At 37.7% G+C, this 25,617-nt stretch overlaps 2 protein-coding genes across 5 annotated transcripts; both read right to left on the bottom strand.

Annotated features, from left to right (window-relative positions):
• Positions 1-1,304: 1,304 nt before the first annotated feature.
• On the bottom strand, positions 1,305-12,873 carry apbb1 (amyloid beta (A4) precursor protein-binding, family B, member 1 (Fe65)). Of its 3 annotated transcripts, XM_083568276.1 has the most exons (15): positions 12,735-12,857; positions 12,181-12,262; positions 10,487-11,304; positions 10,011-10,216; positions 9,745-9,798; positions 9,539-9,618; positions 9,340-9,400; positions 8,936-9,082; positions 8,714-8,841; positions 7,379-7,493; positions 6,924-7,008; positions 6,299-6,379; positions 5,643-5,758; positions 5,337-5,513; positions 1,305-4,239 (listed from the first exon to the last, which is right to left on the bottom strand). In XM_083568276.1, the coding sequence occupies exons 3-15, from the start codon at positions 11,283-11,285 to the stop codon at positions 4,078-4,080; spliced, it is 2,211 nt and encodes a 736-aa protein (XP_083424402.1). In that variant the 5' UTR covers positions 11,286-11,304; positions 12,181-12,262; positions 12,735-12,857; the 3' UTR covers positions 1,305-4,077. The 3 variants fall into 3 exon arrangements, with proteins under 3 accessions (XP_083424402.1, XP_083424401.1, XP_083424403.1); XM_083568275.1 differs by lacking the exon at positions 12,181-12,262 and having other exon boundaries at positions 12,735-12,873; XM_083568277.1 differs by lacking the exon at positions 12,181-12,262 and having other exon boundaries at positions 9,539-9,611; positions 9,741-9,798; positions 12,735-12,873.
• Positions 12,874-13,798: 925 nt separating this feature from the next.
• On the bottom strand, positions 13,799-24,848 carry LOC310740921 (fibroblast growth factor receptor homolog 1-like). 2 transcript variants are annotated; one of them, XM_083568134.1, is made up of 12 exons: positions 24,714-24,848; positions 22,455-22,578; positions 22,243-22,327; positions 22,019-22,169; positions 21,764-21,902; positions 21,582-21,680; positions 19,778-19,908; positions 19,546-19,683; positions 18,883-18,994; positions 18,646-18,745; positions 14,283-14,382; positions 13,799-14,099 (listed from the first exon to the last, which is right to left on the bottom strand). In XM_083568134.1, the coding sequence occupies exons 2-12, from the start codon at positions 22,546-22,548 to the stop codon at positions 14,028-14,030; spliced, it is 1,221 nt and encodes a 406-aa protein (XP_083424260.1). In that variant the 5' UTR covers positions 22,549-22,578; positions 24,714-24,848; the 3' UTR covers positions 13,799-14,027. The 2 variants fall into 2 exon arrangements, with proteins under 2 accessions (XP_083424260.1, XP_083424259.1); XM_083568133.1 differs by having other exon boundaries at positions 19,778-19,938.
• Positions 24,849-25,617: the final 769 nt, after the last annotated feature.

A 25,617-nucleotide genomic window follows, 5' to 3' on the forward strand; every position in this document is an offset into this window, starting at 1 on the left:
GTGCACAGTTGTGGTTGTAGTGTAGAAGTTTGAAATCTTTACTAAGTTTCTTGCTTTAGTAAAATGGTTTTCACCCTCCATATGTGAAATTCCTCTCTATAGTATTGATGGTTTCTATAATTGCGACATGATAGTGGTGGTATTAAGAGGTGGATTAATTCGGGTAAGGTACCAAAGGCACTGCCTGCCACTGGATAACGCAATGTAGTATTTGGATAATTTCATTTAGATATTTCAGCCTCGTGAGTAAACTTGTGAACACATTTTGACATTTAAAGCATATGGCTTCAAACAAATGAGAAAAAATTGTATACTCAGTCATTAAACAAAAAACAGCATGATTTTCCCAGTTTCTGGATTCCCCCCTCAAACAATTTATTTTGGATTATGGATTATGGATTTTTATACCTGTTGTTAAAATTATTGTGGGGTAAAAATTTCTCTTTCAGATGATCAGTAAAAACAGTTTCACAAAATATACCAACATGGATCACGTGATGCATCAGAAAACTGATTCTTTCTCCTGTATGTAACCCAAACTCGGTTGTAAAAGTGGTGTGTATGTGTTATAAATGCTGGTTGGTTTCATGTTATTCAGGGTAGAAATGATCGAAAGCGTGTGAACGCCGCGGATTAACAGTCTGAAGTCTGAATCTGCACTCACTCTGCGCCCTCTAGCAGCCACTTGGTGAAACTGCAATGCTGAGTGACCACTATAGGTCACAAAGCTGGACAGGGGCAATGATTTTTTTTTCTTTTTACATCATCATTTGTGTAACACCTTATATATTTTCACTCTACTACTTTTTAAAAGACATGCCTTTCCTGACTACAATGAAGTAAATACATAAGTACAGGAAAATAAAACATTACATTTCAAAAATGAGTTAATAGTTCTTGAGTCAGTACATTTGATGCACGGGTACATTAAAAAGCCAATACTTTTGCTCACGTAGAAATGTACAAGGAGCACTTTAACTGGAGTAGAAGTCAAGCAGGGTATTGATACGTTTACTGAAGCACAGCAATGGTAACAGCAGTGGTACTGTAGCTGGGTGGAATGACGGATTGAACCTAAAGCCTTAACTACTGCAATACCACCTCCCTCCTGCCTATGATGACGACTTTATAGCAATCATCATTGCTATAAAAACATTAAGAACAAAGAATTGGTTTAATATGCTTTAGAAATTATTTGTGCATTATTTTTTGCAATGCATGAGATTTCAGAGTCCTGCTGCAGATCCTAGGCCCGACATCACCTGTATTTTTAAACTTCATATCAGCACACAGTCCAACACGGAGACAGACAGTAACTTTTATTTGTCAAGTGACACATCATATTAATATATATATGTATATACAGAACATGACACCTAACTTACATGATAAGAAAAGCAATTCCAAAACAAGCGATAACAAAATGAGAAACGCTCTCCTTGGCACCGAACTTGTGCATCCTACAAATACTAAACACTTGAATAATATTTGCATATGACACGCAAGAAAATGCACTACGAGAGCACAAACCTATCCAGATAACTTGCGCACGGATGGCTTTACTATGCGTAAAGAAATATAGTGTTGGCTGGCTGGTTAGGATGGCTTTCATTCATTCGTCAGTTTTAAAAAAAAAATACAATTAAATTAAATTAAAAAAAGGCAGAATTTCATAAAACTTATTAGTTAACTAACATTTACATTCCTTGTACAATACATAGGTTTTATTCCATGTTGTTACCAATCTCCATGACATGAGGTTATCTAGATCTACAGTCCCTTACATTTTATACAGGAAATGTCGAGACACGACCACATACACGTTTGTTTAGTGGAGCGACTGCACTGCAAGCGAAATGTGGCACGGTTGGGTGGGGGGGGGGGTGGAATAAGAAAAAAAAAAATCTATTTTCTTTCATTCATTCATTCATTCATTCTTTAGCAGCTGAGCTAAAAGCTAAGGTTTACTGTCAAGCAGACCAAACGGAAAATCTAAAAAAACAAAAGAATCTGTGGATGAAGTGCAGTCTGCACAGCCTGTTCGCATTCAAGAGAAATGTGCTACTGGATATGGGTGCAATCTGCTACTATCACTATATTAGTTTATATACACAATAACATTCGGTGAGTAATCAGAGAATGTGATGTATGTGCACGGCCGACCCAAACAGCGAGGCGAGTCATGGTGAATTTTATATTACAAGGTGCATGAGATAGGGGGGAGGGGGTGTCAGTGTTTATCCTGTATATACACATGACGGATCGGTGACGCACTGTCCTTTCAAGTGTGTACGAGAGATTTTTGTTCTAAAATACACACGAGTCACAAATAAAGCATTTGAGAACAGAACCTGCCATTATTGTACAAGACCAATGGAAAGCAAAGAGCTCCCTCTACCTGTACATTACTAGTCCTGCAACTACACACACGCGCACACGCACGCACACACACAGCATGCTTAAAGCATCCTTATAGATCATTTCAACTCCAGATCAGACCTCACTAACTTGATGAAGGCAGAATTGTACACATTCAGAAACATGAGTCGCTAATTTAAAAAAAAAGAAAAAAAAAAAAGATACCACATAGTGGTGAGACCTCACATGTCTAAAAATCAGAATTCCCACACAGGAGGGAAATAAAACATAATACAACTAAATAAAAATAAAAATAAAAGATCTACAAAAAGATTCGGTCACTAATGCCCGTTTAAGCTAGTTGAAATATCCAGGGGCTCTTCGTTGAGCCGGTTTCTTCTGGAAGACTATGATACAGTAATGCTATTGTAGAGTATATAAATAATCTGTTTAAATAATTCCAGTCAAACAAACCATTAAAACCTAAAACTTATGATGCACGGATAAGATCACATCAGCATGTGGTCAGCTGCGTCATGTACATTGTAGATTTATAGAATAGAGTCTTGTGTAGATTTAAAGTCTAACTCTTGTGTGAAGACTCACACATGTGGGGTGCTTTCACACTTGCTGTCTTTTGATCTAAACAATAAAAAAAACTAACCACTAGATGTGCACTTTGTGTGTTGATATGGAAACACATGACAGGTACACTATAACCACAGAGTCTATAACCCATACCGGTAAAGAACAAGCTTGCCATCTTGATTTAATTGATTATTTAACATTTAAAAAATATCTACTGTTATTTAAAATATAAGATTTATTTCACAAGAACATGCTACTTGTGTGACTTCTCTGCATGCAGCCACAGTAAAAGTGGGATCACATCCCAAAAACAGTGAGTAATTTATGTTGGAAATCTCCATATATTGCTTCACTAAACAACTTCACCGGCATCTTTTTGCGTGTTTTTATTTTTTCCCTTGCAGGTGAGAGGTTGCATTGAAAATAAATGCTGGCTGCAACACTTTTTAAAGGCAGTGCAGATTGCGGACGCTTCCCAGAAGATTATGTGCAGAACGTGTATGAGGTTGAGTATGGGAAAGAGAGCGAGTGTGAAAGCATCCCGACTACACACGCACAGGGTGTTTTGTTAACGGGAAAACGTAAAATATTTAAACATAATTTTATATTTTAAAAACCTGCGGCAACTGCAGTGTTACAGTACATACAGCACATTAGTAGGTATGTTGCCCGGTGCCAGTTTAGTGTTTTCTTTTAAAAGCGCGTGTAGTTGCACGTTATTTGTAAGATGTGAACACAACTTTGTGTCCATTGCGGTAACAAATTTTGGTCCTCATTGTTTTGTTTGTTTTGTTTTTTTTCGAGACGGACACTGTATATGCTTGATCAAGTTCAAACCCCTCAAAAATCGGTAATGAAATGCAATACCATCTATCAAGAGCAGACTGTGAAATAGTGATGTTATTGGTGTTGCAGTAATCATTGTGTAGGAATTTGTTCGATATTTTGTTCGTTTCTAAATCAGGTCTCGTTCAAAAAGTCATACAACACACAACACAGAAATAGAGGGAAACCTGATATCAGAAGAGGCCAGGAAAAATTAAATGTGTTTTACGCTTGATTGAGATCTACAACTAACTGTGGTAGGAAGGGAGGTGTAAAATGAGAGCCACTGTAGGAGGACTCGGTTTCTCACGGTGTCTGGGCTCCGGATCTCTTGAATGTTCCCAGCAGGCTTTGCACTCCCTTCTTGACACTGGAGCCCACCCTGCGAGCAACCGAGTCAGCAGGGGGGCCAGGCAAACACGAGATACTGCTGGGAGGCCTGGCATCCAGACACTTCTGATACCTCAACTGGAACCAGACAAACACAAATATAAAATGGCAAATGCTGTTTATGCACGCAAAAACATGCAGCCTCAAATCATTTATTAAAAGAAAATCCTGCAGTGAAGTCATTACCAGCACTTAATATTGCACTTGTCCTTTGGCAAAGCAAAATAAAATAGCCATAAATTGTTGAGCATGGCTTAAAATTACCCTCGTAATCTGCTCCAATCGCTTACATATACATACATATGGTTTTATGCTTTTAATTTCATTCTCATAACCATTAAAATTATTTGCAATGTGAAATTGCACACAGACGATTTTCCACTACTTTCAGTCAAATGTTATTAGCAGCATCCCTAAAATAATATTTATCAGAAGTTAACTGCGTTTGTCGATAAGTCCGCCTAAACAGAGTCACGTGAGAAAATAAATATGTCGGCGATTAGGTGAAAAGTGAAAGACCTCCTACTAATGCATGACTGGCAAAAGGGAGGGGCTTCCAGGGGGTCTATACTAGAGGTCAACCGATTCATCAGTAGTTGATTGTTAGAACTATTGGCAAAAATCCATACCGAGATTTTTCCGGCTTGCATGTGTTGGTGGAGTGGTTGAGAAGGTCTGCTGTCATTGCAAGAGCGCCCTCTAGAGGTGAACCACTGACACAAAGTGCTGTTTGTTTTTACACGGAGCGCATTGGAGATAACCCTAATTATATTATATAATAAATATATATTTATTACATCTAGCACATTAATGATTCAGTACTGTTTTTTTCATCTTTGTAATAAAGTTCTGTACTATTTTACATGGAGAGGGTTTTTTTTAATTCAGTATTAATTTTTAAAAGATCCAACCTAGCTATAGGTAAAATCCATTGGTTGACCTTTATACTATACAATATAATACAATACACAATTTTTGTTTACGATACAACAATTTTGTGTATTTTTTTAAATACGGAGCAACATATTTAAAATCTAGATTTCCTGAAACATTTACAAAATTAGGCAGATCAGTTTTTTTTCTGGTAATTGCGTACACTAACATGACCCCTGAATCCACCCCTCCACACACACACACCCCTTCATTAACAGTAGTAATTTGTTTCTTCTACTCACCATGCATGCAGCCTGCACGGCCTCACTCAGACTGGCAGCGTTGGGTTCGCACCAAAACATGTGGCAGATAAAATCTCCAGGGCCTTCAGCCATTATAAAAGCGAAGGTATGTACATCTTTCCCCACACCCATGAATGACAGGAAGCGCACACGACACTCCGATAGAACCTCCTCAGTCTGTATACACACACGTGGAACAAAAAAAATGCAATTTCAGCCAGACAAAATAAATGCAACACTTTTATACAACAGGTTGAATTACAATAATAAAAAAAACTATTAGATTGTGTGTGCAATTACACTCACATCTGAAATAAGAATAGTAAGAGTGGCAGAGGCCACATTCACGGTCACAGGACTCCAATCTGCAATGTCTCTAGAGGAAAGCGCAGTCTCCAAGGCAGTATTAATTGTATCCATGCCTAGAGGGAGAACACACAGCAGAACAAAAAAAAAGTTTTATGCAAAAGTTAAATATCCAGATTTAAATCGTACTGCTGAAAAATCCTAATGCTGATCAAAGGTGTCACACTCCAGTCCTGCAACCTCATTAACAAATCTGTTCCAGTGCATTCCTGAGGTCCACAGTATGCAGTGATGTATATAAAACAACATGCAAATACAAAACCTGCATACAATCTTTAATATGCAGGCTTAACACAGTGCTTTATTTAGTAACATAATATTTGAGTGAAATTTTTTTGTACAGTGTATTTATAAAGCTCTTACAAAGTCACATCTCAGCCGAGTTTGAATTTGGAGTCTTAAAAGAGGAAAAAGAAATCTCTCAATGGCGAGTTTGAGTCCTGTAAATACCTCTCCCTCCCTAAATCATTTTCCTAAAATTTGCATTCCTGAACAGAACAAAAAACACCAGTGTAACATTTAGGCTTTCAATAGCAGCTTTCAGATTCACACAGTAACGCCATTGAGGCCTTGAACAAGAGAAAAGTGTTCCTTACCTACTGGTTTGGCCACAGGTACATTACCGAGGTAGCGAACCTGGAAACGCTGGACCAACTCATTCTTTGGTGCTGGGAACTCTACGAGTTAAAAATGTTAACATCATGAGACTTGCTGCAACTATACAAAAAAATACTTTCCCCACATATAAACAATCACTGGCCACTTTAATAGAAATACCTGTACACCTGGTCATTCATACAATTCATGCAATCAGCGATCAGAACTCGGTCACTATAAAAAGGTACAAACAACAAAAAACATCGGGTCCTGTGGCCAGGTGAAAACAAGCAGTCTGACAGGAAGACAAATGCAAGTCGAATCATCACTCTAAAATTTTGCTCAGCAGAAATTTAGTTCTGAAAGCACAAGTTCAAACAATCCTGTTTCACTCCCGTCAGACGAAAACAAAAATCTGAGGCTATGTAGGGTCACAGCCTGGTCTTAATATAAGATCCAATTGGTTTACCAACAACCAACACAAGGCCAAAGTCGCTACTTTTCCCCCCATTCTGATGTGAACAAAGCTGATTGGTTGAATGCATAAATAAGCAGGTGTTTCCATCCAGTATGTCTTATATATGTACTGAATATTTGTAATGATTTTCCAGTGATGTTACCTACCCTGAACCGGAATGTCCACTAGTTTGGAGGGATCGATATTGAGTCTATTTAGACTTGATTTTGAGGACTTCCTCTGTGCCATAATCTGGAACACATGCAAAAGACAAACACGTTTTTATAACACAATTGGTTCCCTTTGCCAAATACATTTTAAAGTTGTAATTTCCTGCTTTATTTTGACATATAGAACATTAAAAAGAAATAAAAATAAAAATCATAATGCTTATTACTAGTAAGATAGATTACTAGATTAATTACTAAACTAGTATTACTAACACGTTCGGTATTTTTTATAAAATATCAAATGCTTTAACAACAGAAAACAGGCTGCTAAAAAGGGCACACATAAAATGCTTTTTTAGACAGACCCCATGTTAGTTACTATTTTTATGACCACAGACTGAACTCGCTAGGAATTGCGATCAGTGCTTCTTCCATAATAGAGAAATGTCAACCTTAGAGCAGATGTCGTGCATGCTGGTGGCAATGTTCTTGGCAGGAGTGTCGCACCGGAACACGTGACACTTCAAAACGTGGGTTAGCTTGTCTCGAGCCACGTAGGCAAAGTCCCTGCGGGTTAAACAGATATAACTAAGTGCTCACGTGCGCAAAAAGACACAGATTTGGGTTGTGAGGATTAATGATGACGAATGGCTTAAACATTAAAATGATGAAATGAAATGATGAGCACTACAATGCCATACTACTTCTATTTCTAAACATAAGAAACCTGCGAAACATGAACACTATCAAACTACAGAGTGAAATGCACTATAAAATGTTAATGCTATTTCTATTACATCAACAGCAATTTATTCCACACAACCTAAATTTGTCATGAAAATGAGGCTGGTGGGGTGAAGAAAAAAAAAATAAAAAAAAATCAGCAGATCGCCATGACAACCACAAACATGGAAAATATAGCACAATAACGGCAATACACTACCTCTCCCTGAGTCCCAGATTGCAGCAGCATAAAGAGAAACCGAAACAAGTTTGAACAGCAAACAAATGAGGGAGCACAACAAAAGTCAACCTTACGCTAGCAAGTCAAATTAAAAAGATCATGCATGTCATTGAGCATTATGTCTAACAGAATATGCATTATCATATTACAAGAGAAATGTAATTTAAACTGGATCTAAAAAAGGTGGATTTAAAGTAAAGAGGGAAAAAAAAAAAAAAAAAAAAAAAAAAAAAAAAAAAAAAGCAGAGGTAAGGACTCGGGGGAAATCCCACATTTATCTCATTTCAACATGTTAAAAGTCCAATTTGTAATAATTCAATATTATTATAATAATAATAATAATAATAATAATAATAATAAAAGATGCATTTAAAAATTTACAAAAATTTTCATGAAAGAGATCTTAATCCTTAAGGTGACTTAATATCGACACAGAAAGCACAGCTATAGGGGGGAGGAAGACTATCAGTGCCTTCATTGTGATATATGCCTTGCTGGAGAATAACTGCTCCTTCTTGTGAGGTTGCTCAACATCAGAATGTTGATTAAAACAAATAATAGCTTCAATGTATTTAAAAGAAGTTATGGGAAACGCTAGGGAGTAAAGTGGATAAACTGTTTATTGACCAAAAAAAAAAAAGTTTTAAATGAATAAAAAAAGTAAAAAAAAATCAAAACAGTTAAAAAACTTGTAATGCTAAAAAAATGAATAGAAATGTAATAAATATGTACAATTCCTGGGGCTGATTTAAGGACATGCAAAGGCCTTAAAGACATTCGATAAGTGCAGATAAACTCTTATCTCTTGGTTATTAGACCTCACCTGCCGTTGTCCCTGCCAACACCCCACACACGGATGCTGACTATAGGCTGTGAGTGAAGAAGGGTCTGTCCCAGAGGATCAATCAGGTTTAGCATCTCGTTCTCCAGCACCAGGAGCATGTCCTTACCCTGGAGAATACAATGACATCAACAACTTTAATTTATTCACTTCACTCAGATTTTTCCTCTTTGCAGCAGACAGAAACAATGCACACACACAAACCTCTCCCCAGATGCCGGCCGTGTCGTGTAGGTTGTGTTTGTGATAGGAGAGCTGCCTGATGCAGTTATTGACGGCAACGCTGCTCTTGCCGGGTGCCATCTCTTCCTCCGATATCTCCACCCAGCCCAGGGATCGCACAGCAAAACACTACAAAATACACACACCAAAGAACAGATTATAACTGACGACACTGCAAGTGCTATGAAACAATCCGAAACAAAATCTTTATTAAAACTCAAGCTGACTAGTGTTGTGATCAATTTCAAAACATTTTTCAATAACAAACTTTTAACTTCCTTTTATTTTTAAAATCAGGTATCCTCTTGATTAAAGGAAGGAACGCTAAAGCTTTGGAAGCAGCTATTCTAACATACAAATAAGAGAAAAGTGCTTATAAACACTACCTTGGCCTCTCCATCGGTGCTGTAGGAACTTGTTTTTTCTTCTCCCTCTGAATTAGTACAACTGGGAATAAACCGAGAAAACGCATTTGAACGAAACTGTATAAAGAGCAAGAATATATTACAGATCTACAGCTAAATTTTACAGACACTACAATGCAATCGCTTGTACTACACCTCTGAAAGCTTAAATAGGTTATACCTAAGGTTGATGGAGGCATATCGCAGAGTAGCCCCCTCAAATTCCTTTAGACTCTGATCGGAAGTTACATCATCTTCCTCCTTTAATATAATAAAAGAAAAAGCAGAAAAACATCTCAGGCTTCAAAGTAACTACAGCGTAAAAGTGCGCAGCACAAAAATAGGCCGTAAACCACACCAAGCTGAAATAAGAAGCACTACACCCACCTTCCACAAGTCATCGTTGAACCTGTTTTGACGAGGGACACCATTCCATGAAACCTAAAATCAGAAGCAAAGTTTTCAAGCTTTTAAGATACGCAGATTAGATCGGAAAGAACTATTAAGGCTGTCTAGCTGTCTAGCAAAAGTAAAAGAATAAGCTAAAGGAAAAAATAATGTATAGTATAATATAAGTAGGTATAATATAAAAGTGCTATGAAGTGGAACGTATAATATAAAAATGCTACACTGAAATAGACCGCTGCTTGTACCTGTGGTTCCTCAGAGGGTGTAATTGCAGGGGAGGTACTGGATGGTCTCTCTGGCACTGCTCCCTCTTCCATCGGAGACGGTGGCTCCCACTGCGTGGTGCCTGTTGGAATGTGCCAGTAGTATGTGCCAGAGGTGTCCCGCACCCGCATCCACCCGGCTGGCAGGTCTGTGTCTGTCTCAAATGCACTGCGATCCCAGTAAGACTCTAATAATCACAACAAGAGGTGATGGGACAGCGACGACGACAACAAAATAAAAAGTTGTTACAGGAGGTCAGAACTAAGCAGCCTGCTTCAAGCCGATTTCTGCACAAGATTGTCGAGAATCAGTTTACCACTAGTCTGTTATAATCTCCATATCAAACTATTTTTATATCAAACACTTAACTAAAGTTTTAAACCAGCAGTGTCCATGAAACAGGTGAATCTAAACAGGGTTTAAAATTAAACTCTATTAAGACTACAGCCTGTGTTACCTGTATCTCCATCTGGAGTGCTGGTGGCCGTGCTCCCCTGAGACAGAGACATACAGCTGGAGTCCTCATCACTGGGAGCACCATTCTTGCTGAACAGTAAACATCTGTCCTTGCTCTCACCTTCACCGCTTTTCCCAGACTCAGTGGTGCTCTGTGCCTCGGAGGAATCCGTGTCTTTCTCTCCACCGCTGGCAGGTAGGCTTTCTTCCTCCTCGTCCTCGTCCTCATCTTCATCTTGCTCTTTGCTCTTGGGAGTCTCGGACGTATCGATCAGCAGAGGTTCATTAGCAGTATTCCTGATGTCTACATCAGAGCAAAGGACCTTCAGGTTCTTATTGTTCTCCACGTCGTGATCTTGCTCGTCAAGCATATGGTTCTGGTTTGGGTTCGCATCTGGATTCTCGTTTTCTGTCAGATTAAGGTTCTGGTCCGGATTTCTGTTCAGGTCCTGCTGCTCCGCCACTTTGCGCAACTGGTTCTGACCTTCCTTCATCCACTTGGTGTTGCTCCCAGAGATGGAGTGACCTTGCTCATTTTCTTGATTCCTTGCCCGCTCGTCCTCACGGTGAGACACGTCATCGTCCCGGCCGCCCATGTTACCGGTGAGGAGCTGTGACGAGGTGGTGCTGGCGTAGATATGGCGGCTCTTGGAAGATGATGTGGATGAGCCTTTGGTTTTGCCTTTAAGACCTAGATCTGTGTCCAGGAGAGAACGGTGCGGAGAGCGTAGATCAAGGCTCACTGAAGAGGGTACACACGTGTTCTCATTAACCAGGTCTGACGTGCTCTCCAAAGACATGGCACGGAACTGGACACTTCTGAAAAGGGTTGTTGGAAGAAACGTTTATAAAAAGTTCAAAGGAAAACTAACAACATTTAATCAAGGACTTGACTTATAAACTGTGTGTGGCAGAGCAACAGTTCAGTGACCCAGTCAATTTAAACTTTTATGAAATTCAAGACGTTGATTTGCCTTATTCAGGAAACGACATACATTATATGGACAAAAGCATTGGAATGCCTGAAATGTTCTGCCATACGTGTTTCTTCTCCAAACTGTTGCCACAAAGCTGGAGGCACACAATTGTCTTTGAAAGCGGTATATTAAAATGTTGCGTTGAACCTGTAAACCCAATCCTGTTCCAACATGGCAATGCCCCTATGCACAAAGCGAGCTCCATGAAGATCTGGTTCACAGAATTTGGAGAGGAAGATCTTCATAGCCCGCTATAGAGCTCTGATCTCATCTCAACACCTTCGGGATGAATTGGAACACTGACTGCACACCAGGTCTCCTCACCTACATCACTACCTGACTTTACTAACATCTTTGTGGCTGATGAACACAAATGTCCACAAGCAGACTCCAAAATCTTGTGGAACATCTTCCCAGAGAGAATTAGAAGAACAAATCGAGACTAATGGTGAAATACGATGGCTAAAAATTTTTTGGGATCCTGTGAGGGCCAATTCCCAAATAATATTGCTCTAACCTTATAGTTAATAGTAGAATGAATAAATAAAACGGTGTCATTGGTGTGTCATTACTCTGAATCAGATGCCTTCACTATACATATTTACAGGGACATTCATAAAATAAGCTTACATTTCCTAAGCTACATTATATAGCATTTAATGATTGCTGGTCATTATAATATTAGATGATCATGACCTGGATTAAAATGACTGCATACCTGCTTTATAACGAGGCCTTGTAGTAAATGGTGGTCTATGAAATGTGTGGGAGTTTTCTCACGACTTACAGCTCACCAAATCCTTAAACATGATACGAAATAATAGGAATATGGTGGATATACATTTAGTTAATTTACATTTGTGTGTGTGTGTGTGTGTGTGTGTGTGTGTGTGTGTGTGTGTGTGTGTGTGTCTGTGTCTGTGTCTGCAATATCACGGAGCACCATGCTAGCGTGGGCCGTCCAGTTAGCTGCGCATTTACCATTAGCCTAGCTCTTCGGTTTCAGCCTTAAAACAGCAATATAAAACAAGCTCAAAATGTCAAAACGCTATTTCACATGTCTCTCTCGAGTTATATTCATTTAATAAATAAAATTAAATGATATCCGGGCCTTATTGTGATCGAGCTAATTCCCCACCTAGCCGACGCTAGCTACTTCATCCTCCATGATCTTGACTGTGGAGAGGCGCTCTCCTCAACCCAAACACAACCTTCAAGCCAATATAAATGACAATTTTAATACATAAAATATCTAAATCTATATCAGCTTACCTTTCTTTTACAAACTATTCATCGATATCCACCATGTAGTTTTTGACTAAACCACAAAAATCTCCACCCTCCACAGTTACAGCCGCTGCTCCGGTGTAGCGTAGGGCTGGGAGTCGACACTGTAAGGAACCGATTCCTCAGTTCTTACGTCACACATCCCACACGTCAGAGTAACTCTTTGGGCGGTAAAATAATGATCGGGAAAGGTGGTGCATTTTCGCTTTATTTTAATATTTGCATTTTTTTTTTCAACACACCATACACCACTTTCTCTTAGTGATAATGGACATGTCTTTAAAAGCTTCTGATATTTCTAGACCAGTAATCCTTTATACCACATGGTGGAGCTGAAAATCTGCACAGAAAGTACTTTAGCCTGCATGTTAACTGTTTCTGAGGTTAAATCCTAGTGCACTTTTATAGTTAAGGAGTTATCTGAAAATATTTATGTTCTGGAAAAATCTTTATAAACATGCCTTATAAATTAATAGTAAAAACATACGACTCTGTAAGACATAATTTCACGTATATGACATGTGCTGTGTCGATTAGCATCACACATGTTGACCCCCGACATGAAAATGATCGTAATAATGTATATTTAATAATTTACTATACAGAGAAAATGATATGATACTGTAGCCCCTAAACGATCGCATTCCCACATTAAATCACTAACGATCAAAATTCTTTTGGCAAAATTATCCTGAACATCAAATCACCATGTGAATTAAATTATCCACACATCAGTCTAAAATTATTTGTACACTCACGTCGCTTTTAAAAGCAAATTATTTATAATTGTTGTATCTATAAATTTCAATCACTCCTATTTTAAATTATTTGTGAGATTATTACAGTCTAAATTATATTTACAGCTAGACTGTACACATGTTACTGTATGTATTATGCATCTTTTGTATATGGACCACTAAATATATGCTCAACAAGCAAAATTCCTAAAAATGTTTAATTACAATTTTACCAGTTTCTGCAGCGCAGCTCCATTCATTACATTTATTAGTAAATACATTTTCGAATGCAACAAAGCTAATACAGCAATATAGTAATAATGGTTTTATTAACAGCCACATGAGCTTTGTTTCAGAAGCTTGTAGTCATTGTACATGGTTTTGCATGATTATAATTATTAACTCTCAAAATTATTAAACATATTTTTTGTATACATTAAAATTACAAAAATCATGAGTGATATATAATCTGTATATTATACAGATGTCAGAAATATATTGTTTATATATATAAACAATATATTTCTGACATTAAAGTCAGTTATGATAATTTATCCCCATCTTTAGACTCCACTTGTACAATTACAGGGCTGCTGTCCATATTCACATAGTCCTGAAAAAAGACACAAACAATAAGTTTATAATAAGTAATTAAAAATTAGTTTAATATTTTCCTATTATTACTGTATATTCCTAACATTCTAAAAACAAAACAAAAACAATTTTCTTTTCAAAACACAGCAGAAACATTCAGAAAAATCTTTATACTGGATCCGGGGAACTGCAGAGCACTTACGCGATCATTTTCCAGAATTTTCTCCAGACTTTTGACAATAGCCATAAAGGAAGGTCTCATTAAGTAGGGCTCCTGCCAACAGTCTCTCATCATTTCCAGCCTGCAGTAAACATTTTTCCTTATATTGAGCATACAACATTTTTGTAAGTATAAAAATAAGCTCTTGTTTAAATTCTATGATAAATATAAAGTCTTAATAGTGAGTATGTACTGATTTTCACTAAAAATATGATATTTATTGCGGTCTTCATTAGGAACACTTGTATTCATGTCGTTATCTAATCAGCCAATCATGTGGCAGCAATCAGTGCATAAAATCATACAGATGCAGGTCAAGAGCTTCGGTTCATGTTCTCATTAAATATCAGAATGGAGAAAGATATGGTAAATCACTGGATTCAAACAAAAAAGGTCCTAGGTGGTGGGAGGAGGCTCGATGCAAAGCTAAAGTTATTTAATGTAATAGAAATAATAAAATGGAAAGGCTAGACATTCCTGAAGTAGCACCAAAGTTGGATTTTTGAGAAGGCTGGATTCAACATTTTGTTTTACCTTCCCACACTGCTGAGTGTGTTCCAGAGCCAGGGATATTATATATATATACAGGCATGTTTTTGAAGAAACTGGAGAACATGAAAACCGATATACACATGAGTAGAACATGCAATTTATATATATATATATATATATATATATATATATATATATATATATACACAGTGGGTACGGAAAGTATTCAGACCCCCTTAAATTTTTCACTTTTTGTTATATTACAGCCATTTACTAAAATCATTTAAGTTAATTTCTTTTCCTCATGAATGTACACATAGCTCCCCATACTGACAGAAAAACACAGAATTGTTGACCTTTTTGCAGATTTATTGAAAAAGAAAAACTGAAATATCACATGGTCCTAAGTATTCAGACCCTTTGCTGTGACACTCATATATTTAACTCAGGTGCTCTCCATTTCTTCTGATCATCCTTAAGATGGTTCTACACCTTCATATGAGTCCAGAAATTTTTGATTATACTGATTGGACTTGATTAGGAAAGCCACACACCTGTTTATATTAGACCTTACAGATCACAATGCATGTCAGAGCAAATGAGAATCATTAAGGTCAAAGGAACTGCCTGAAGAGCTCAGAGACAGAATTGTGGCAAGGCACAGATCTGGCCAAGGTTCCAAAAAAATTTCTGCAGCACTAAAGGTTCCTAAGAGCACAGTGGCCTCCGTAATCCTTAAATGGAAGACGTTTGGGACGACCAGAACCCTTCCTAGAGCTGGCTGTCCGGCCAAACTGAGCTATCGGGGGAGAAGAGCCTTGGTGAGAGAGGTAAAGAAGAACCCAAAGATCACTGTGGCTGAGCTCCATTGAGATGCAGTCGGGAGATGGGAGAAAGTTTTAGAAAGTCAACCATCACTGCAGCCCTTCACCAGTGGGGCTTTATAGCAGAGTGGCCCGACGGAAGCCTCTCCTCAGTGCAGGACACATGAAAACCCGCATGGAGTTCTCCAAGATGGTGAGAAATAAGATTCTCTGGTCTGATGAGACCAAGATAGAACTTTTTGGCCTTAATTCTAAGCGGTATGTGTGGAGAAAACCAGGCACTGCTCATCACTTGTCCAATACAGTCTCAACAGTGAAGCATGGTGGTGGCAGCATCATGCTGTGTGGGTGTTTTTCAGCTTCAGGGACAGGACGACTGGTTGCAATCAAGGGAAAGATAAATGCGGCCAAGGACAGGGATATCCTGGACGAAAACCTTCTCCAGAGTGCTCTGGACCTCAGACTGGGCTGAAGGTTTACCTTCCAACAAGACAATGACCCTAAGCACACAGCTAAAATAACGAAGGAGTGGCTTCACAACAACTCCGTGACTGTTCTTAAATGCCCAGCCAGAGCCCTGACTTAAACCCAATTGAGCATCTCTGGAGAGACCTAAAAATAGCTGTCCACCAACGTTTACCGTCCAACCTGACAGAACTGGAGAGGATCTGCAAGAAGGAATGGCAGAGGATCCCCAAATCCAGGTGTGAAAGACTTGTTGCATCTTTCCCAAAAAGACTCCTGGCTGTATTAAATCAAAAGGGGGCTTCTACTAAATACTGAGCAAAGGGTCTGAATACTTAGGACCATGTGATATTTCAGTTTTTCTTTTTTAATAAATCTGCAACAGTGTCAACAATTCTGTGTTTTTCTGTCAGTATGGGGTGCTATGTGTACATTAATGAGGAAAAGAAATGAACTTAAATGATTTTAGCAAATGGCTGCAAAATAAAAAAGAGTGAAAAATTTAAGGGGGTCTGAATACTTTCCGTACCCACTATATATATATATATACACAGTGAGAAAAATAAGTATTTGAACACTCTGCTATTTTGCAAGTTCTCCCACTTAGAAATCATGGAGGGGTCTGAAATTGTCATAGTAGGTGCATGTCCACTGTGAGAGACATAATCTAAAAAAAAAAATCCAGAAATCACAATGTATGATTTTTTAACTATTTATTTGTATGATACAGCTGCAAATAAGTATTTGAACACCTGAGAAAGTCAATGTTAATATTTGGTACAGTAGCCTTTGTTTGCAATTACAGAGGTCAAACGTTTCCTGTAGTTTTTCACCAGGTTTGCACACACTGCAGGAGGGATTTGGGCCCACTCCTCCACACAGATCTTCTCTAGATCAGTCAGGTTTCTGGCCTGTCGCTGAGAAGCACGGAGTTTGAGCTCCCTCCAAAGATTCTCTATTGGGTTTAGGTCTGGAGACTGGCTAGGCCACGCCAGAACCTTGATATGCTTATTACAGAGCCACTCCTTGGTTATCCTGGCTGTGTGCTTCGTGTCATTGTCATGTTGGAAGACCCAGCCTCGACCCATCTTCAATGCTCTAACTGAGGGAAGGAGGTTGTTCCCCAAAAACTTGCAATACATGGCCCCGGTCATCCTCTCCTTAATACAGTGCAGTCACCCTGTCCCATGTGCAGAAAAACACCCCCAAAGCATGATGCTACCACCCCCATGCTTCACAGTAAGGATGGTGTTCTTGGGATGGTACTCATCATTCGTCTTCCTCCAAACACGTTTAGTGGAATTATGACCCAAAAGTTATATTTTGGTCTCATCTGACCACATGACTTTCTCCCATGATTCCTCTGGATCATCCAAATGGTCATTGGCAAACTTAAGACGTGACTGGACATGTGCTGGTTTAAGCAGGGGAACCTTCCGTGCCATGCATGATTTCAAACCATGCCGTCTTAGTGTATTACCAACAGTAACCTTGAAAATGGTGGGCCCAGTTCTTTTCAGGTCATTGACCAGCTCCTCCCGTGTAGTTCTGGGCTGATTTCTCACCTTCCTTAGGATCATTGAGACCCCACGAGGTGAGATCTTGCATGGAGCCCCAGTCCAAGGGAGATTGACAGTCATGTTTAGCTTCTTCGATTTTCTAATGATTGCTCCAACAGTGGACCTTTTTTCACCAAGCTGCTTGGCAATTTCCCCGTAGCCCTTTCCAGCCTTGTGGAGGTGTACAATTTTGTCTCTAGTGTCTTTGGACAGCTCTTTGGTCTTGGCCATGTTAGTAGTTGGATTCTTACTGATTGTATGGGGTGGACAGGTGTCTTTATGCAGCTAATGACCTCAAACAGGTGCATCTAATTTAGGATAATAAATGTAGTGGAGGTGGACATTTTAAAGGCAGACTAACAGGTCTTTGAAGGTCGGAATTCTAGCTGATAGACAGGTGTTCAAATACTTATTTGCAGCTGAATCATACAAATAAATAGTTTAAAAATCATACATTGTGATTTCTGGAATTTTTTTTAGATTATGTCTCTCACAGTGGACATGCACCTACGATGACAATTTCAGACCCCTCCATGATTTCTAAGTGGGAGAACTTGCAAAATAGCAGAGTGTTCAAATACTTATTTTCCTCAATAAGTATTTGAACACTCTGAGTGTTGAGTGTTCAAATACTTATTTTCCTCAATACTTATTTTCCTCACTGTATATATATATATATATATATATATATATACATTTCAAAAAGAAATGGATATTGATATGGATACAGCCACTGCAATAATGTTAGATAAGGTTTATTTTAGCACCGTATCATTGAGTTTTTTAACCAAACCCTACAAAAGACATTTCCTCTGTCGGAAATACTTGCAAGTATACAAAGAGAAATGAGGGTCCTGGGGGTTGATGTCAACACTTTCTATCATGGAAACAATATAATCCACCCACAGACAACAGTAAAAAAACAAACGACGGTTATGATTCCACGCCGTATTGTAGATTGTTTGAATCTGAAATGAAACAGAAAGTCTAGCCACAGATTCTCACATTTCTGGTCTGCATCCTGCAGGCTCTTGGGTTCGGTGGCCAGCACATACATGACTAACAACCTCCTCAGATGTTTTCAAGTTGGGGTAGGGTACAGTGCCTAAAAAGGATTAACAAAGGCATAAACTTAATAGTAGAGATACAAAATTGTTGAGAAAACGTTTTACGTTTATATAAAAACGTTTATCTAAGCAGACTAATCTTCTTTTAGATTAGATCTTAATTCATCCCACTTACCAAATGTTTGCATCTCCCAGATTATGATTCCAAAGGCCCAGACGTCTCCTTCAAATCCGTAGAAGTCATATTTAAAATATTCTGGAGGGTACCATCTACAGGGAATTCGCTTCTGCATGGAAACACATGGATATAAATGTGAGTAAGCCACCACACTGAGAGACTTGAGGATGGGCACAGTGGGACATATTTCAATATGCTGGTGTAAGAAACGACTTGTATGAAATCCTTTACTAATTTCAAGTCAGATTAGCATTGACTCCAGTAGCCGAAAGAGTCGGCGAGGCAACACAGAAAACTGGGATGCCAAACTGTTGCTTTAAATACAAACTATATATATATGTATGTATGTATGAAGATTCTAAAATTAGGTACACTGGAATACTGGGAATTATTTAATAAACAAATTGTATATTTTGTATTGTATACTTTATAAACAACAAGCAAAATTCACATTCAGATAAAAGTTTGTGTACAGCTTGTAAAAAAAAAAAACCAATATTAAATGTCTTAATTATTTTCATTTTTAAACCTTTTAACAGCAGCTGTCACTCGTATTTTTTATCCTTGAAACATGTCTTACATTCAGTATGTTAAGTCTACATAATTAAAAATCTCTGCTTTTGTCCTTCTACTTAAAAACAATTTTAAAAAAAGCCTTACATTGACTTTCGTCTTGCAGTTTCTAGACAGGCCCCGGTCCTTCGTTATTTCTCTGGCCATTCCGAACTCAGCCACTTTTATTTCATGGGGAAATCTGTGCACCAATATATTCCGCAGTGCCAGGTTGCAATGCAGTATCTTATGATTACATAACAAGTCAATGTATCACACTATAATCCCTCAAATGTCAAAAAACTATTGGAAAAAAAAACAAAAATACAAGTTCAAGTACCATTTTGGAGTGCAAATGATCCAAGGCTTGTGCTATGTGATAAAGTGCAATGGTGAAGAGGTGCTGTAGCTCATTTTCTCTGCGCAGTTTTTCTTTATTCGCTTTGAGGAAGGAGCGTAGACTGCCGTGTTCTACATGTTCCATAATTAACATATAGGGCACTTAAACACAGACAAACAAATATTTACAACAAGTAACAGAGAAAGCATTTGAATGTGCACATAAAAAAAGAAGCATTATTTCAGGAAAATTAAATAAATCCTAAAATTACACAAGTCAACTCAGAATAAAGAAATACATTAAAATTTAATTATTATTATTTTCTACTTTGCCAGTTTATTTTTGGAATTTGTACAACTATTTTTTTATATACTGGAAGTTTGTATTGGGAAAATGTAATTTAATTATACAATTAATTAAAGCATTTAATTAATTAATACAAAAAAAAGCTGAATTTGATATTATTAGAATGAAAATAAAATGGAAAAAAGGGTTACCAAGAAGATGCTTTCAAGTGAGACAGAAATGCTTATTGTTTAATTACTAAAATATTGTGCAAAAAAAAAATATACAAAAATAAAATTATAATAATAATAATAATAATAATAATAATATGTCTTATTATTATGATATAATAATGTATATCATTCAAAAATTATATCCGTGTAACTGGAATGTGCATGTAAAAAAATATAAATTCAGAGATTCTAAAAACAAAAAAACTAAACGGAGGCTGGGAAAAATTTTGAATGCAGAAAAACCTGATTGGAAATTATGGATAACAGTTTTGGTTTTAGGAAACTTAAAGAATTAAAAATTGTGTTTTAGTGTGTTTTTTATAATGTTAAATCGGAAGTTGAGCTTTATGTCATAATGACACTGCATTAAGCTTTTCTCGATTCTTCTTCTTCTTCTTTCGGCTGCTCCCATTAGGGGGCGCCACAGCGGATGATCCGTCTCCATACCACCCTGTCCTCTACATCTGCCTCTTTCACACCAACTACCTGCATGTCTTCCCTCACCACATCCATGAACCTCCTCCTTGGCCTTCCTCTTTTCCTCCTACCTGGTGGCTCCATCCTCAGCATTCTTCTACCAATATAATTCATGTCCCTCCTTTGCACATGTCCAAACCATCTCAATCTCGCCTCCCTCACCTTGTCACCAAAACATCCTACATGCGCTGTCCCTCTAATAAACTCATTTCCAATCTTGTCCAACCTCGTCACTCCCAAGCTTTTCTCGGTTATAACATAATAATCATGCAGAGCATAAACCCAAACCAGGGATTATTGATTTTAGGGTTTTTGTTGTGAGTGAATGTAGATTATATGGACACAAGTATTGGGACACCTGACTTTTCCAGCCATATGTGGTTCCTACTCCCACAGTTACAACAAAGCTGGAGGCACACAATTGCATTGGATGTCTTTAAATGTTCCACTTCAACTAGGAGTCCCACGGCACAAAGTCAGCTCCATGAAGATACGCTTTACATGATTTGGCGTGGAAGATCTCCTGATATGGGGCTCTGACCTCACCCCTACTGAACATCTTTAAGATAAATTGGAATGCTGACTGCACCCAAGACCTCCTCACCTTACCTACATCAGTACCCTTGTGGCTGAAACTCCACAAGCACACTTCAAAATCTAGTGGAACATCTTCCCAGAAGAATGAAGGTTATTATAGGAAATGGGACTAAATGTGGAATGGGATTTTAAAAAGCATGTGGTTAGGTGTCCACAAACGTGTGTCTATATTGAGTGTGACAGATAAGATGACAGGAAAGGTGACATCATACCATCTGTGATATTCCAGTCCACAAGCTGTAGCAGGTTCCTGTGTGTGCTCAAATTCTGCATGATCATAATCTCATTTCTGACCTGCTCAGGTTTAGTGACTAAAGATAAAAAAAAAAAAAGAGATAAAACCGTACATATCCACAAGATTTTTGTTGAACTTAAGAAATAGTCAAAACTTTACCCTTTTTGTAGATCTTGCAGGTGAACATGGTGTGGCCTTTGATCGCTCCACGTGCCATTTTTGCTTTATACAGCTCTCCTTCTCTTCCGTCTTTGATCAGCTGACGCATGGTGAGATCAGCTTTGTTAAATTCTGAATTCTGTGCAATATGGTGTAGTAAAGTATAGCAATTACATCCCTCTTGAAGGCAAACAATGTTTTTATTTTTTTTGGATATAAAGTGAATACTTATACAAATATCCAGAGAGATCTTACAGCTGACTTCATGCTCTGCAGGTTAAATTCAGAGGCTGAAACGTGGTTTGGTTCCACTGTAATGACTTGTTCAGGCCCAGAGCTTTGTGCTAAAGCAGCCGTTTCAGCAGCCTGCTGCAGTCTCCTAATGCTGCGCCTCAACATTTGAAACCTAGAGGAGTTATATTATGATATTTAACCATGTAGGTTTCCGATTCGAAAGCGTTCAATTATACGGCAGTCACCTTTTTAACCATGTCAAGGCCATCATGATGATCAGAAGCATTGAAACACACACAGCTATGATTAGGTAAAACAGCAAGGTCTCATCTGAAAATCAAGATTGAAAACTATTGTTCAGTAGGAGATTATTACACGTCAGCTTTTATTTTCCTTAATACATCTCAAGTCCTACAGATTACACACAAAGCTGTAACTTCTACATGTCCCCTCTTACCATATGATTCTTCACACCTGAAGAAGGCTTTCGTTGTGCTTGGGTGTGCCGGTGTTGTATAGACAGGTGTTGGTGTTGAATAGTTTGACTCCATGCCTTGATGCCTTGATGTAGGTTTATACAACTGAAATAACAAGGACATGTTGCATGTCAAAACGTAGATGTCACACACGTGTGTTTTCTTGCTAAACGGTTTCCACAAAGAAGCACAGAATTGTTTCGGACTAAGATGCCCAAAGTAGGGCCCCATGGGCCAGATTTGGCCTGGGAAGGCCTTTGATTTGGCCTAACATGCCATAGAGAAAAAAAAAAAAAAGATGAAAAAATGCATATTGAAAAATGAGGACATGTCTTTTATTAGAGGTCACTGAATATTTGTATTAGGCATTGAATTCTATTGTACAATACATAACTTTCTAACATTGAAAATAAAACTTGTGTTAAATAAATACATTTATTTATTTCTAAATCATCAATGAGTGGATTTATGTCAACTTTAATTCTAATACAATGTTTGCTATAATGCAACATTTAATTTTCCAATCAACTTTGGCACCTCTTGACTAGGATGTCTTCGTACGTTGTAGAGTTGCGATTTTCTTTAGTTCAATGGAACTAAGAGGACCAGACCTGTTTCTGAATGACAGCACAACACCCTGATAGTCAACCCTACTAAAGACTTTTATTAAGGCTCTTGTGGAATGAGCACAAATCTTTACAAGTTTAAAGCAGAATCTAGTAGAAAAACAAAGAAAGAAGAAACTAAATGTGCAACAAGATGTTCCAAAAAAATATAGCCAGGGATCTACAACCTTTAAGCACCATTAAATACTGTATTTTACAATTCTGGCAGATTATGCTATATTAGAAGAGTTTACTATATTGCTTTGGTGATTACAACGTTGTACTAAATAGTAAAATATAACAAACCATTTACCTAATTCAACCAAGATCACATCATCACCAGGACGTATCGTTTAATTCTATCATTCACGTGTTTACTGTAAACATGCATTACATTATAAATGATGTAAATATTAATCACAGTAACTAGCAACTGGGATATCTATAGCCTAATGTACATTCACAATGTAAGATTCAGTAAAATTCAAAGCTAATTCTAAAATATTTGTTTTTATTTGGCCTAGAATATTTCAAGCATCTCAGAATATTTACTGTGCTTTTTAAAGGATTGCATGTCTGTCAGTAAAATCATCGCCGGCAGATTTAAACACTCAGAATTGTGTTAATAGAGTAAATTCTCTAAGATATTATAGTTGTGTAATATAATTAAATGTCCTGTCTGGAATTCTATACTTGTGCAAATGTCAAAATGCCTTCCAAGCTTAATCGCAAATAATTCAGATTTGTTGTCACATGAAAAAGTAAACGTGTGTAAACATTATGCGCAAGAATTTTCAGAAAAAGAGTAAAGAAACATCGACAGTTGTGTAGCACATTGCATTGCATGCCAACATCATTCATTCAGAAGTGTTCCCAAAACTTTACACACGGTTTTACAGACAAATGTACAGCTGCAAGACTTGCTTTCTTCCTTCCTAGGTTCACGTCTCCCACCCCAAACTGCCCTACGCTCCATCCATTCCCCAACCACTGCTCGACTGGTCCCTGAAACTCACAAGCAAGCTCTTGCTTGTGAGAGAAACTCTTCTCTGTTCTAGGACCAAGACAATGGAACGAACTTCCAGCTGATGTCCAAACAACTGAGGCCTAAACAATGCCTAAAGACCTGCATCTCCGGAAGTTCTTAATTAGCAATTTATAAAGGAAGAATTACGCTTTCAAAATATTTTTTCTGTGTCCTAATGACCCAGTATGAGAACGTGTTTACTGAAGGATTAAAGGGAATCCCAAAATGCCATATATGTAAATGTGAATTCATGTCAAAATCTATGACACGCTTAATTTGTCCACTATGCAAAATAGGAATGTTAATACTGCTTCTGTGTAAAGACAACAATTAAATAAATAATGGCACAAATCCAAACTTGGGTATTTTGCTATGTTCAGTGTTTTTACAATTAGCCAAACAAACAACAATTTTGGCTGACTGAGAGACAGACAGGCAGACAGCCAGACAGACCTGGGACAGGTAAACAAGCTGAAGAAGTTTCTCAGTTCAACATATATCATCGTCAACAAATCAATTACCCATTACATTCAGAAAAGTAAAAAAAGAAAAAGGTTTAAAGAACAAAACCCGCAGGTACAATTAGATAAGAAGAGAAAAGAAACTACCTGTAAAGGTCACATCGCGCCTGCTATCATGTCCCTCCATTCTTTTGTTTCAACTAGTTTGGTTTCACAATTGTAGCTGTTTTTTTATAAACGGAAATAAAGGCGTTACTTTCCTTTTGTGTGGTACGTATATCTAAAGTGCTCTGTATGCAACATTCAACAAACTACGCAGGTCATCAATGCTTCAAGGCCCACTGATTTTCTTTCTTTGTGGTTTCCTGTCAGGGAACTCACTTAACTATTTGAATGATCAAACCTAAAAGCATTAACTAAGCAGAAAATACAATGTTCTTTTAGACCACAATAAGCTAAATCCAAATCTGATGAAGGTGGGCATTAGGGGAAAGAAAGTCTTTTCTATTAATAAAAAAAAATAAATAAATAAACAAACAAGAGCATGGTCACCCCTTCAAAAAAATGGTGGTCTGTAATATTGGATTATTTTTCATAAAATGTGTTCAAACCTACAAGTAGAAATTGGAAAGTGGTAGCGTAGAAGATAAGATGTTGGACTACTGATCAGAAGGTCATGGGCTCAAATCGCAGCACCATCAATCTGCCACTGCTGGGCCCCTGAGCAAGGCCCTCAATCCCTCGGATATATAACTGATATAACTGTAAGTCACTCTGCAAAAAAGAAGTCGGCCAAATACTGCAAATGTAACATAACTAAAATTAACATCTTAGAATTTCTTACATTTCTTGGAAAGAAATGACCCCAGTTTGTGTACATTTCTACAAACCTCAAGCTTTAAATATTATGTGTTGGTCAGTTTAAGCATTTGTCTAGAAAGCAGATGAGAAGAGTTTTAATCATCTTCTAATGGAAAAAAAGGGGTGATCTAAGGTGCCATCTTTTGTTGTGTCAAATTATTCTTTTGTCTTTACATTCAAATCTATAAAG

This window comes from Silurus aristotelis (genome assembly GCF_946808225.1).
Source record: "Silurus aristotelis genome assembly, chromosome: 18".
NCBI classification, from domain to species: Eukaryota; Metazoa; Chordata; class Actinopteri; order Siluriformes; family Siluridae; genus Silurus; species Silurus aristotelis.